The following is a 13208-nucleotide window of genomic DNA, read 5'->3' as shown; positions in this document are numbered from 1 at the left end:
AAGGCCAGCAGAGATCACCCTGTGCCTTTCCACATAAGAAGGAACCTCAGATGAAAGTTAGCTGCCTTTCGTTTGAAGAACTACACATTTTTAACGAAATAAATTCCCTTTTATTAAAAGCCAGTCCATCTCTGGTATGTTACATTCTGGCAGCTAGCAAACTGGAACAAACACTGGTGGGCATGTAACTGTTTTGAGTCTTTGCTTTCAGTTCTTTGGGGCATATACCTAAGAGTAGAATTGCTGGGTCAAATAGTAATTGTGTTTTCAGGAATTCATGTCTATTGTTTATTATCTGCTTTTTCCCAGTAGAATGCGAATTTGGGGGGGGCGGGGGCAGGATTTTCACCTCTTTTCTTCACCTTGGAACACCTGGAAGCCTTGGACCATTCTCCAGGCCTCTGCCTGCCCTTCCTATCCTGCAATCTCGAAATGCTTTTTTCATTTTGTTCCCACACCGTCCTTCCTTTTGTCTGAAAGGTCTCTTGGCTCTCTCCGTGGCTGGCTGTTTTTTAGCCTATCAGCTCTATGTCTCAACTTATGTCACCTTCTCAAATACCTAAATATGCTGCTTACCCCTGCATCCAAGCCACTCACTCCTTTTCTTCTTTACAGCTCTCTGCACACTTGCCAGCTACTCGCTTGTTTACATAGCTCGTTCTGGTAGGCTGTAACAAGCTTCTTAAAAGACCTTGTCTCTCCTATTCACTGCCAGCCTCTGCCACAGCATGTACCGATGTGCAGAAAGAATGAATGAGCTCCCAAGTGGGCTGAAAAGGCCTTAGGAGCAGCGTGAGGCATGTGCACAAGGAGGGGAGCTGAGGGCCAAACAGCCCTCACCCAGTTTCCTGCCCCATTCCCCTGTCCAGATGGCACAGAGGCCAGAGCAGCACAAGAGGAGGCCAGCTGAGAAAGTTTAATTGCCAGAAACATCGTGGCACGTGCAGGCCCGTCCCTGCGGGGCTCCCCACCTCGGTGGGCCATATGCCCTGTGATGACCCCTTCTCCTGGCTTCCGGCCTGGGTTGCAGGACCCGCCGGTCCCAAGCCCCTGAGGTTGGTGCTGCTCCAAAGGGCCCGGTGGGGGGCCGGCCCCCAGGCCCTTGACGGAATTGGGGCAGCAGGCAAGAATGGCTGGCAGGTAGTACAGACAGTGCTGGGAAAGGCCACCCAGGCCAGTGGAAAGGACAGGGGAGACAGGCCCGGGCCAGCCCAGGGACATGCTGACCGACCCTGCCCCATGGCCCTGGCTCCCCATGCGAGTGGGCAGCCATGGAGGAGCAGCTGGCCTGGCCACGAAACCATGGAAGTGCCCAAGGCCCAGTGGGTGCCAGGCTTCTGGGGGTGAGGCAGGCCAGGGCCCAAGAGGTGGCGTCTGGTTCGAGGATGAGGTGCGAGATGTGCAGAGGGCGCAGGGCAGTTCCAGAGGGGGCTGCAGGCCAGGCCACAGGGGAATGGCAGGCGGGCTAGTCCTGGGGAGATAAACCAGGGCATGCAGTGGGGGGAGCTGGGAGGGCGGGGGAGAGGGGAGGAGGATGTCGGGCTATATGTCCACTCACCCACTCGTCCTCGTCCACACCTTCAAAGGAGTCCTGCGGAAGTGGGTCCTCCCGGTTGCCCAGCTTGGCCACCATGGCGTTGAGCAGCTGGGGGAGGGGTGCACAGGGGAGGGGAAGGGCTGATGGGATGCTACTGCCCCCAGGCCTCGGGGCCTGCAGCTTACCCCACAGGGATAAGGTTAGGAGAAAAGCCGTTTTGGTTAGCACCCTGGCAAAGCTGATGGGTTTTCACTGAAAACCAGAGATGGCGGGAGGCAGAGACACAGAGCCATCCCCAAAGACGTGGGTTCAAGACCTCTGGCTTCATTGGGGTTGGAATGGGGAGGGTCTCCCAAGCCCCCATCTGAGGGTAGTGGCAGGTGGCAGCCCTGCCCCAGGCCAGGAGTCAGGGAGAGCCGAGGGGTATCACTAGGACCCCCGGGCTCCCCTCTACGCTGCCAACCCAGCCCCACACCTACCTCCTCCTTCTTCTGTTGGTCTGACTTCTCTTCCAGGAAGAGCGCTAAGGACGGGGCCCGCCGGGCGGGGGCCTCGCGGGGGGCCTGGCTCACTGTGGTAGGGCGAGGCCAGACATCAGCAGGGCCCCTGCCTGGGGTAGGGGGGCTTCCTGCCCAAGCTCTGGGTGTCAGCCCCCAGGGGATTCCATGACAGAGACCCAAGGGGCAGCACCAACAGCAAGTGGACCCTGCTATGGGCCTGCTGTGGGCCCGTGGTTGTGCATGTGTGTGCTGTGAGTGCACGCGCGTGTGTCTGCACTGGAGGGATGTGATGGAAGCTCCAAGGGCTCAGAGGGTGAGTCGGGTGCCAGAAGCTTCTGTGTGTTGGCCGGGCCAGAGGGGTGGACTTGGGCCTGCCACCTCCCCTTTCCACCCCCCCACCGACCCCCTGCTCCCCGCCCCCAGCCTCTCCTCCCACCTGGGGTCATGCCAGGGGGCTGCAGGTCAAGGAGCCGGGGCTGCCCATTGGCGCCCCCGAACCAGGCCTCAGCGCTGAGCACCGGCTCCCAGCTCACCGCTGTGGCTGGGAACATGTCATCCTGGAAGAACTCTTTCTGCAGGGAGGGAGGAGAGGGCCGTCCTGAAGCAGCACCTAGGGGCCCGGAGCACACTGCCCCCACTAGGCCAGGGCGGTGGGGAGAGCTGGGACCCTCCCCGCAGCCTGGGAGCTGCAGAATCTCAGCAGGATAAACAACAGCTCTGACGAGCACTGAGTGGGGAGGTTTGGGGACAAGGCCAGACAGGGCCCAAAGTCCCTGCCCGGCCTGGGGAAGGGGGGGTTATGCGTGGGAGCCCTTGGCCCCCAACCTCACCCTGACACGGGGCAGCCGGAAAGCGACAGGCTCCAGGGAGTTCTGGCGGAGCCGGAGGCATCGGGCAAACTCCACTTCCCGCACGTCACACTCGGTCTTGGGCAGGAGAATGAAGCCCTGAGGAGAGGCGGGTGGTCAGAGCCAGAGCCCTGCTTTGAAGCATGCGCACGTTTCCGTGGTGTAAACACTCCCAGCATGGCCGGTTTCAGTCACCCAGGAGCCTGCCTGAGTGCGGAGCTGGGGAAAGCTGTGCAGTGCACGTACGTGACCACAACCGGTAAACAGTAAAATCTGATTAGATGACTGGGAACCAATAAACTTTGATTATTGCCTTTGTTTCTAATATAACTCAATTAATTGCAAGTTTATATGAGTTACTTTGATATAATTTAGTAATTAATAATGTTTGAGTTTTAACAACCAGCTTGCAAAATTCCTGGAAACTTCACAACCAGTTCTGGCGGACGCACTTCCCCAAACGGCCACGAGAGGGCGAGGGAGCGCTGCGGTCCAGCCAAGGGACCCCAGGCCTGGGAGCGGGCTGGGTGATCGACAGCAGGCTGGGTGCCTGGGAATGGGCTGGGTGCCCAGGAGCAGATGGGGTGCCAAAGGGCCCATGTGGGCTCACCTTGTGGGGGTCTGGCGATGTGAAGCTGTTGCACTCCAGGAAGAAAGGGGCCTCAGGGAGTAGCTCGTACAGGAACACGCGGGTGTCACCCTGGAGGGACAGAGGACGGGCCAGGCAACAGTACAGTGGGCCCCTGGCCTCCCTCCCCCCTCTCACCTGCCCACCGTCCTCCCCCAGCCCAGCCCAGCCCACCTTGCCCGTGAGCAGCACCACGCCAGTGTCGGGGTCGTAGCTGGGTAGCAGGGTCGAAGGGGCCACATCGAGGCCCAGCACGGCCAGGGGGCCAGTGGCCAGGGCCTCGGCCGCGTACAGGAGCAGCTGGCGCTCGCTTCGGCTGCAGGGTTGGGGGGTTGGGAGCAGAGGCAGGTCCTTGGAGCTGGAGGTGCCTGGTGCAGGGCAAAGACTCCAAGGGCCCCAGGGCTGGGAGAGGCCACCCCTACCCTCAGAGCTACCCACCCAGTGCAGCAGCAAACCAACTAGCCTTCTTGCCTCTGGCCTCTCTTCCCTGGCTGCTGCCCCCTCTACTGTCCTCACATCCTCCTCCGCACGCTTCTGGCCCAAGGACCCATCTCCTAAGTCTGGTCTCTGAGACCCCACTTGGCCTTCCTGGACTTTTCTCACCTTGCCCAGCTCCTATCAGGATTTCCATTCATACTCAAATGCCCTCTCCTCTAGGTGTCTGAGTCTCACCTGCTTTGTGGCACAGCCCAGAAGACACCACCACCAGGCAGCCTTCCCTGATTCCTCCTCAGAAGTGACCAGTACTAACCTCCCAGTCCTCTCCAGTCGGCCTGCTGTTTCCTGTACCTCACCTGATTCCTCATGAGGCCGTCTCCTCGATCTCATCCCTCTGGGTTTCCAGTGACCTCCCTCTCCATCCCTGCCTCCCTCCCACCCTCCCGCCCTCCCTCCTACCAGCCATCTATCCATTTATCCATTCATTCATCACCCATCCTTCATCCATCCATTTACCCACCCACCCATTTTGTTTGCCCATCTTATCCATTATCAATCCTCCCCATCATCCACCCATCCATCCTTGTCTGTCTGTCCACCCGTCGAAGCCTCATCTATCCATTCATCCAAAAAGTGAGGTGGGGATAGTTTCTGCAAAAGTGTGTTTGGGGAAAGGGGACGCAGGTGGCTGCTGAAGCTGGGGGATGGGGACAGTGGGCTCTGAACCCTCACCTGTCAAAGCCGGACACCAGCAGGCAGTGACCATCACACACCCAGACAACCCGGGCTCCACGGGCCCCCTCCGGCCCTGGACCTTCCTGTTGGGATACAGCGTGTGAGGCCCAGTGGGGCCCCAGGCAGGCCAGACAGTCCCCCCAGCCCACACTCACTCACCTGCAGGGGCTCAGGGCCACTCCGGGGCTCATAGACCCGCACACGCCCATCCTTGCAGACAGTGGCCAGCCGCTGCCCGTCGGGACTCCAGGCCAGGCCAAAGATCTGGGGGTGGGCGGGGACATGAAGGGTGGCCACTCACCTCGCGGTCAGGCCCCTGTCCGTGCAGCTGTCCTACCTGGTCCCGGTGGCCCTGCAGCCGCAGCCGCTCGGCTCCAGCCTGGAGGTCCCAGATGCGAACGGTGAGGTCATAGGAAGAGGAAGCCAGCACATCAGCCGCCAGCGGGTGGAAGCGCAGGGAATAGATCTTCTCCGCGTGGCCTGGGGGAGAGGCAGCAGGGGACTCTGAGCCCCTTGGGAGTCACTGCTGCACACCCCCCATCCCGGCCCCATCCTGGCCCCTGACCTGAGAGGATGGCCTCGGGCGTGGTCAGCACTTCCTCCAGACCCTCTGGGGGCACCCGCCACAGTCGGATCCTTGCATCCTCTCCAGCTGCAGGGAGCACCTGCCTTCACTCCTGGGCCAAGAGCCCCAAGCTGCTCAGACCCCACTCCAGCCCGGAAGCCCCCTCCTTACCTATGGCCAGGCGATGAGGGTCAAAGGGGTCCCAGGCAAGATCGGTCACGGCTGCCCGGTTCTGTAGCGTGGGCAGTGCTGTGTCAGGCAGGCGGCCAGGCTTCCGCAGCTGTGGGAGGGACCCCCAGCCCGCAGCCCATCAGAACCAGGCAGGAGAATGCAGCTGGGGGGCTGCAGCTGGGGCAGCATGCCTGGACGCCCGCCCTCTGCAGCCCAGGCCCCACCTCTCTGTGACCCAAGTGCCCTCCTCAGCTGCCTTGTGCCCTGAGCCCCAAGTGCCAAAGGTGAGGCCCAAAAGTGGGGGAAGGGCAGTGTGCAATGGTGGGCAGAGCTCGGCTCGGAACTGTTGGTGCCTGGGTGTGAATCCCAGCTCCACCACTTACACGGCTGTGTGGCCTCGGGCAGGCCTCTAAACCTCTCTGTGCCTCAATGCCCCCATCTGTAAAATGGGGGTGAGAGTGGCACCCACTGCCTGGGGCAGCTGCGAGGTAGGTCCTCAGCACCTGTGCTGCCCGGAGACCCCAGGGGCAGCGGGGGGCCTGGGCCCTCACCTCGAGCACAGCCACCTGCCCACCGCTGCTGAGCAGGGGTACGGCCACCCGCAGCCGGTTGGCACAGAAGCCGTCACTCTCGCCGGGGGTGGTGAGGTTGAGCCCCTTGAGGTTGGTGATGTGGCTGTCTCGGTGCAGCACGGTGCCCTGGGTGTGGCGGAACTTGGAGCTGGGGCCTAGCGGGTGGCAGGGACACAGAGCTTGGCTGAGGGAGCCTTGCCTGTCCCCCGGCCCTGCTGGCAGAGCCTCATCCTCTCTGTGTTCCTGAGCTTCTCGGGGGACCCCGGGGCTCCAGGGAACACAGCTTGAAAACCACTGGTTCAGGCACCCTCTAGTTTGACTGCTGAGGCCCAGGAGCCTTCCTTGTCTTCTCAAAGAGAGTCCATGGCTCCACTAGGAGCCGCAAGCCTGGGGCAGTCTGGGATGCCCTGCCTGAGGGCTCCGTGCAGGAAGGAAGGCAAGGAGAGCTGGGGGAGGTGTGGGGCCGCTGGAGGTGGGGCTTATGGGCAGGTAAGGCAGGCAGGAGGTGGGGCTTGCGGGAGGTAAGGCAGTGGGAGGCGGGGCTTAGGGAAGGTAAGGCAGGTGGGAGGCGGGGCTTATGGGCAGATAAGACAGTGGGAGGCGGGGCTTGGGGAGGTGGGGCTTGGGGGGGCAGGGCTTGGGGGAGGTAAGGCAGTGGGAGGCAGGGCTGTAGGGACACAGGGCTTGGGATGCAGAGGGGTCCCATCCAGGTTGGGGCTGGGGGTATAGGTCAAGAGGGCTGCCTCGAGTGGGCTGGCCGCCATTCAGACCCGCTTACCCAGCAGGCTCTGCAGGGACCTCTGGCTGGGGCTGGTACCGACCCCACTGGTGCTAGAGAGCGAGGGGTCCAGGCTGGAGGGCGTGGAGGGTGACGTCAGCGAGCTGGCAGGGGAGGAGAAGCCCTCCTGGGGGAGAAGCACCCCAGGTCAGGCAGGCAGGCCCTGGGGCACCAGGCCAGACCCCAGGCCCAGGCCTCTGGGGCTCCTGCGGGCTGTGGACACGAGGCGGGCAGGACCCTGCACTGGGGGGCAAGGGAGGGGGCGTGGGCAGGACAGGGGCTCCACCCAGACATGGGTGAGGGGCGCCGCATGGAGGAAGTGAATGCCTGAAGACGGGGGCCTGCGGCTGCTGGCTCCTCCTGGCTTTGGGGAGGTCAGGAGCAAGGTAAGATCCGGTATTCAGCAGAATCCAGCAATCTCAATTTTTATATACAAAAGTCCTGCCTTTAAACTATTTGCTCGACTGAAAAAAATACCATAGGTTCTTTATGTTTCCCGAGTTTCTGTGTTACTTGGCAACTACAAAAGGTGGAAAAAAAAAAAAAAACCAAAAAAAAACACTGACCACTGCAGGAAATGGTTTGGCAATCCTCAGAAAGCTAAACACAGAACTGCCGTGTGGCCCCACAATTCCATTCCTAGGTACAGACCCACAGGAACTGAAAACAGGGACTCAAAACAGATACTCTTATGCCAATGTGCACAGCAGTGTCATGCACAGTAGACAAAGGGTGGAAGCAACCCAAGTGTCCGTCAACAGATGAATGGAGAAACACAAGGAGGAATTTACCCAGACAATGGAATGTTACTCAGCCACACGAATGAATGAAGTTCTAACACATGCTACAAGCTGGATGAACCTTGAAAGCATTATGCTAAATGAAAGATGCCAGACGTAAAAGGACAAATATTGTACGATTGACTTGCACAAACTGAGACTGGGCAAAACCACGGGGACAGAAAGCTACCAGGGGCGGTGGGGAGGGGGACGGGGGGCTGCTGCTGAGTGGGGACAGAGTTTCTGTCAGGGGGAGATGGAAAAGGTACCATAACTGAGGGCGGCAATGGGAGCACACTGTAAATGCAATGAGTGCCATTGAATTGCACACTTAAAGACGGCGAAAATGGGAAGTTTCACTTTTTTTTTTGTCACCACGATAAAACTAAAGAACCAAAAAGCCATTCGGCAGGCTGCTGCCAGCATGGCCCCGGGCACCCCCCCCCCCAAAACCCTGGCGTTGGAGAAGGGGGGCCCCCACTCGACTGTCTACTCTGGAGGGGTCCCAGTGCTTCTGTGGGTAGTGGGGTGGGTGGGACAGTCTCGGCACTTACGCTTGGGTCTGTGTCACCCACGGGTGTCCCTGCAGCTGGGGTAGGGGAGGGCTCCGTGGGGGGCACCAGGCGGGAAGTGAAGCTGCTGTGAGGCCGGCGGGCTGGGTGGAGGCTGACGCGCTGCACCTGTGCAAAGAAGGGGGCAGTTAGGAGTCTGGAGTGGGCGTGGGGCTCTGGGGAAGTGGGGCGCTTGGGCCGCCCTGTGGGAAGGGAGCGTCGGGGAGGGGGGCCACAGGGAAGGCCCAGCTATGACCGAGAAGTTAGGATTTAAGGGATGATTTTTTTTTTCATCACACAGCTGTGGATTCATCGCCATGATCATTTTTAGAACACTTGCATCACTCCAGAAAAAGAAATAAAAAGAAAAAAAGCTCATACATCCCCTACTCCTTACCCCTCCCTCTTACTGACCACTAGTATTTCAATCTACCCAATTTTTTTACCCTTTACCCCCCCCTTATTTAAAGGGGGGTATTTTTATTTCTTATCCTTATTTTTTCACTCATCTGTCCATATTCTGGATAAAAGGAGCATCAGACACAAGGTTTTCACATCACACAGTTATATAATAAAAGCTATGTAATTATATGGTCATCTTCAAGAATCAAGGCTACTGGAACACAGTTCAACAGTTTCAGGTACTTCCCTCCAGCCTCTTCAATATACCATAGACTAAAAAGGGGATATCTCTATAATGCATAAGAATAACCTCCAGGATAACCTCTCGACTCTATTTGAAATCTCTCAGCCACTGAGATTTTGTTTCACTTCTCTCCCCCCTTTTGGTCAAGAAGGCTTTCTCAATCCCATGATGCTGGGTCCCAGTTCATCCCGGGTGTTCTCCACTTTGCCAGGGAGATTTATACCCCTGGGAGTCATGTCCCACTTTGGGGGGGGGAGGGCAGAGCAGTGAGTTCACCTGCTGAGGTGGCTTAGAGACAGAGGGCACATCTGAACAACAAAAGAGGTTCTCTGGGGATGACTCTTGGGCATAATTATAAGTAGGCTTAGCCTGTTCTTTGGAGGAGAAAATTCATAGGGCTCAGATGGAGGGCTCAGCCTATTGAATTGGTGGTCCCCACTGCTTGAGAGAATATTAGTAATTCCCCAGGTAGGGAAGTTTAATATTTCCTCCTTTCTCCTCAGTCCCACAAGAGGACTTTGCAAATACTTTTTATTCTCTACCCAAATTACTCTGGGATATATTGCGGCATCACACTGACCTGTACAAACCAACAGGCTATCATGCCCTATTCAAGATTCCATTATGGTGTTAAAATAAACTGATCATACAAGTTAAATTAGATAATGTGCTACCCAAAATATAACTTTTGTACCAAATAAATATTCCTTCCTTTGGTCTCACACAGAAGTTGAAGTTTTAAAATAAGGACCATATCATCCTTTACTCTGTTTTCTGATCTACCTTAGTCCTTTTCAGATCAGCTTCATTCATACCTCTAGTTGAAGTCTTGATCACTTTTCAACATTTTTAAACAGTTCCTGTATGGGGTAGTGCTGACTTTCGTAGCCTCAGGACTCCAACTCTGAGTCTCAGATGTCACACAAATACCTGAAGTTTCAGCGAACGACCAGGTCATTTACAAATAGCTCAGCATCTCAGAATTTTGAAATGTCAGCTACAACTCCTGAATAGCTATGACTGCTGTAAGAGCTCACAGTCTGGGAACCTCTACAGTAGGCCCCAACTTGATAACCCATGCTCTTGACTTCAATTCTCTGAGTTTATACATTACAGTTAGTCCATATAAGTGAGGCATGATAATATTTGTCTTTCTGTTTCTGCTATTACAATCAACATACCATCCTTAAGGTTCATTCACCTAGTTGCACGTCTCACAACTTCATTCCTTCTTGCAGTCACTCGGTAGTCTGTTGTGTGTATACCCCACACGTCCCCCTTCCATTCCTGTCTTTGTACCCTTAGGCCACCTCCATCCATTGCGAATCTTGAACACTGCCACCATAATCTATATGAAGACATTTCCTTTTCTTCTGTGATGAATCCATACGCCTCCCTGCCATACGCCTCCCCCACCACCCCCCAACCTTGCTTGTTGACATTTGGTTTTGGCATAATGCCTTTGTTACATTCAGTAGAAGCATATTACAGTATTACTGTTGACTATAGACCCTAGCTTGCATTGACTGAACTTCTTCCTATACACCATCTAAGGAGTGACTGTGATTACTGAATCATCATATACACATTCCTTTTCACTTTCTGGTAGGTTGGAGTAGCCAATATCTGAAATCTCTGAACTGTAACCCAGCTGCCTTGATCTCTCATGAAGATTGTATAGCCTTTCTCTTGAGCCCTTGTGACAATAAAAACCTTGTGACTTCACTTGTACCCATTTTGTAGTTTTTCAACTTCAGACTTTTGTGATCACCTTAGACAGCCCCTAAGGGTTTATTAACGAAGAATCTTGAGTCCGCCAGAACTAACCCACCCAAGTCCAAAGTTATCTTCATAGTCGGGACTGGATCTAACCAAAGTGGGGCTGCCTGACATGGGCAGTAGCCTAGACTTTAACCTACAGGTCACCTGGACCTCATTTTAATCCTAAAAATCATGCCCCTCCTCAAATCAAGGCCACCATTCTTACTTACGTCCCATGACTGGACATGTAATCAATCTGCGCACGCTCAGTAATTACATCACCTCTGACATCATATTGATTTATCCTAAAGCCTGCTCACCTTTTTGATACTATAAAACCATCAAAATCACTGCAGTTCAGGGAGACAGGTTTTGGAGCCCACAGGCCATCTGATCTCCTGCTTGATGCTTAGCAATAAACTTTTTCTCTCTTTGAAACTCCAGTGTCTCAGGAATCAGTCATTTGAGGGTTTCTGGGCAAAAGCCTCCACCGCCTTTGTCTGGTAGCCCGGCTGAGTGAGCGCCGAGCTGGGCTGTGGGGCCAGGGCTAGGAGCTGCTGACCGGCGCCTCCAGCAAGGCCCAGAGGGCTTCCTGGAGGAGGCAGAGAGCCGCGAGCCAGGGTTTGGTCCTACCTGCTGATTGCTCCCTGCCCACCAGGCCTGGGGGTCAGAGGCGGGCACACAGCCTGCGGTGTCGGGGAACAGGTCCTCATGGAACTCTGCAGCCTGGGAGCAGAGTGACAGCGACAGTGAGGCCTTGGGGCCCCCAGAACCCCCCAGCACCCCTCACCCCAACCAGGCTCCTGACCTTGCGGGGTACGTGGTAGCTGATGGGCAGGATGGCCGTGTCGCCCAGCTGCAGCACACGGAGCACCTCGCAGCTGGAGACGGCCAGCGCCCGCCGGGGCACCAGGGCTGCGCCCCGCAGCACATTCTCCAGGACGCACTGGTTTACTGGCAGGGACAGCATGGGGGGAGGGGGCGGTCAGAGGGGGGCGCGGTTCGGGGGAGTGGTGGGGGAGGGCAGAACGGGTGGGGGCTCACCAGGGCTCAGCGCCGGCTGCTGCAGGGTCACCTCGTAGCACGACAGCTGACTCTCGCCCTGGAATGAGCCCGGCCTGAGCTCCGCACTAACCACACCCAACCCACCCCGAGGACCTCAGCCCAAGAGTCTCGGCGCCCCCCCCACTGAGCACATGCCCTGCCAGGCCCTGACCTCACCCCCACGGCTTCCACCTCACTAGCGTCCACCATCTCAGCACCGGGGGGCAGGCGGCTGGGGCTGGTAGCCGGGGTCTCATCTACACAGCCAGGCCTGCTCCTCGGCTGGGCCTGGTCAACCTGACACCTTGGGGGCTGCGGTTCTCTGGGCCCCACGGGACACCCCATGAGAGGCCGCTAGGCCTGGCATGGGGTGTGAGGCTGGGGCACGGTGCTCTCTGTGCCAGGCTGCTCCTGTCCCTCCCCCCAGAGCGGGTGAGTGTTCCTGCACATTCCCCTTTCCTGGCAGGCTAGTGGGATGGAAGGTTGGGGCCGGGCACAGGAAGGCAGAAGTGGGGGTGCTGGCCACCAGCACAGAGAGCGGCACTCCAGCTTCTCACTTACCTTCCCGGCCAGAACCAGGAGCCCGGAGTCGGGGTCCAGCAGGGGCATCAGAGACCTGCGGGGAGAGGCCCGTTGGTGGGATGCTACCCGACCCTGGGTGAGAGGGCAGGACTGGGAGCCCACGACCCCAGTCCAGGTTTGGGGCAGGCCCCACAGGGAGCCAGAGCGATGCCCCCTCCCCCTGCGTCCAGCCTCCCCTTCCTGGGCCTCAACGCCCACATCCCCACATGCCAGCCCCTCTCTCTCCCCAGGTCCCTCCTGCCCTGCACCCCAGGCCAGATACCCGCCCCAGGTGCCCCAATCCCGCGGAGACCCCAACAACATTCTGTCCCCAGACCCATCGCGGCCAGCCTGGACACCCGGTCAGTGTTACAGGGTGGGGTGGGGGTGGGTCTAACCCCCTCCCCACCCCGCATCGTGCTGCCTCTCTATGGGTGGGGTCCAGGGATCGGTCATTTAACCGGAGCCCAGGAGCTACGCGTCAGTCGTGGTGGCTTCCTAGGTACACAGAGGCGCAGGCTCCAACCCGAGCCCCCGTGCCCGAGCCTGAGCCAGGCACCCTGGGAGGACGGGCGTCCTCGGCTGCTCTACATCCTGTCCCTTCCACCGCTGCAGCCAGGCTGGGCTGGTGGGCGGCATCTCGTGTCCCCTCCCTGCTCCCCAGGTAGTGCCCTTAGTGGGAAGGGATGGCGGCTGGGGCGATGTGAGAGGCCAGGTCCCGGGAGCCCCTGCCACTCTCGCCAGTCTCAGCCTTGGCTAGCTGCCCTCTCGGCCTGGGACTCGCCCAGGCCTGGCCATGCAACTGTCTGCCCTCCCTGCTAGTGTCACCTCCTGCCTGGGGTCTGGGGGTGGGGTGGGGTGCAGGGGCCCAGGAGGGAAGGCTCACAGGCGGCTTTTCCTGTTTCTTGTTCCTGGCCCACGAGTCACATCCCCAAGACCCTTCCCAGACCCCTATCCTGAAACCGATACGCACCCTTGGACAAAAACCCGTCCCCACTGCAGGGCCAGTGGTCAGAGGTCACCCAGCTGTGGCAGCTGCCTTGGCCCCTCACCCAGGCAACTGAGGGCCCAGCCTCCCCCTTCGCTTGTCCCCT

At 58.0% G+C, this 13208-nt stretch overlaps 1 protein-coding gene across 1 annotated transcript in view; it reads right to left on the bottom strand.

Moving 5' to 3' along the window:
• Positions 1-87: 87 nt before the first annotated feature.
• The window catches only part of CORO7 (coronin 7), a 58466-nt gene continuing 45345 nt past the window's right edge, over positions 88-13208 (bottom strand). The window contains exons 10-28 of the mRNA XM_077141935.1: positions 12115-12169; positions 11554-11611; positions 11318-11463; positions 11143-11235; positions 8106-8231; positions 6773-6899; positions 5974-6149; positions 5423-5531; positions 5252-5338; positions 5024-5166; positions 4846-4950; positions 4684-4769; positions 3688-3829; positions 3496-3585; positions 2868-2984; positions 2474-2609; positions 2017-2108; positions 1559-1645; positions 88-1471 (exon numbers count right to left, since the gene is read on the bottom strand). Of these exons, the coding sequence (XP_076998050.1) occupies positions 1466-1471; positions 1559-1645; positions 2017-2108; positions 2474-2609; positions 2868-2984; positions 3496-3585; positions 3688-3829; positions 4684-4769; positions 4846-4950; positions 5024-5166; positions 5252-5338; positions 5423-5531; positions 5974-6149; positions 6773-6899; positions 8106-8231; positions 11143-11235; positions 11318-11463; positions 11554-11611; positions 12115-12169 (1981 nt within the window). The 3' untranslated portion in view covers positions 88-1465. The remainder of the gene's footprint in view (positions 1472-1558; positions 1646-2016; positions 2109-2473; positions 2610-2867; positions 2985-3495; positions 3586-3687; positions 3830-4683; positions 4770-4845; positions 4951-5023; positions 5167-5251; positions 5339-5422; positions 5532-5973; positions 6150-6772; positions 6900-8105; positions 8232-11142; positions 11236-11317; positions 11464-11553; positions 11612-12114; positions 12170-13208) is intronic.

Source organism: Tamandua tetradactyla, chromosome 23 (genome assembly GCF_023851605.1).
Source record: "Tamandua tetradactyla isolate mTamTet1 chromosome 23, mTamTet1.pri, whole genome shotgun sequence".
Taxonomy (NCBI): Eukaryota; Metazoa; Chordata; class Mammalia; order Pilosa; family Myrmecophagidae; genus Tamandua; species Tamandua tetradactyla.
Note: the sequence above shows the minus strand (reverse complement) of the source record. Positions and strands in the feature narration are given on the sequence as shown.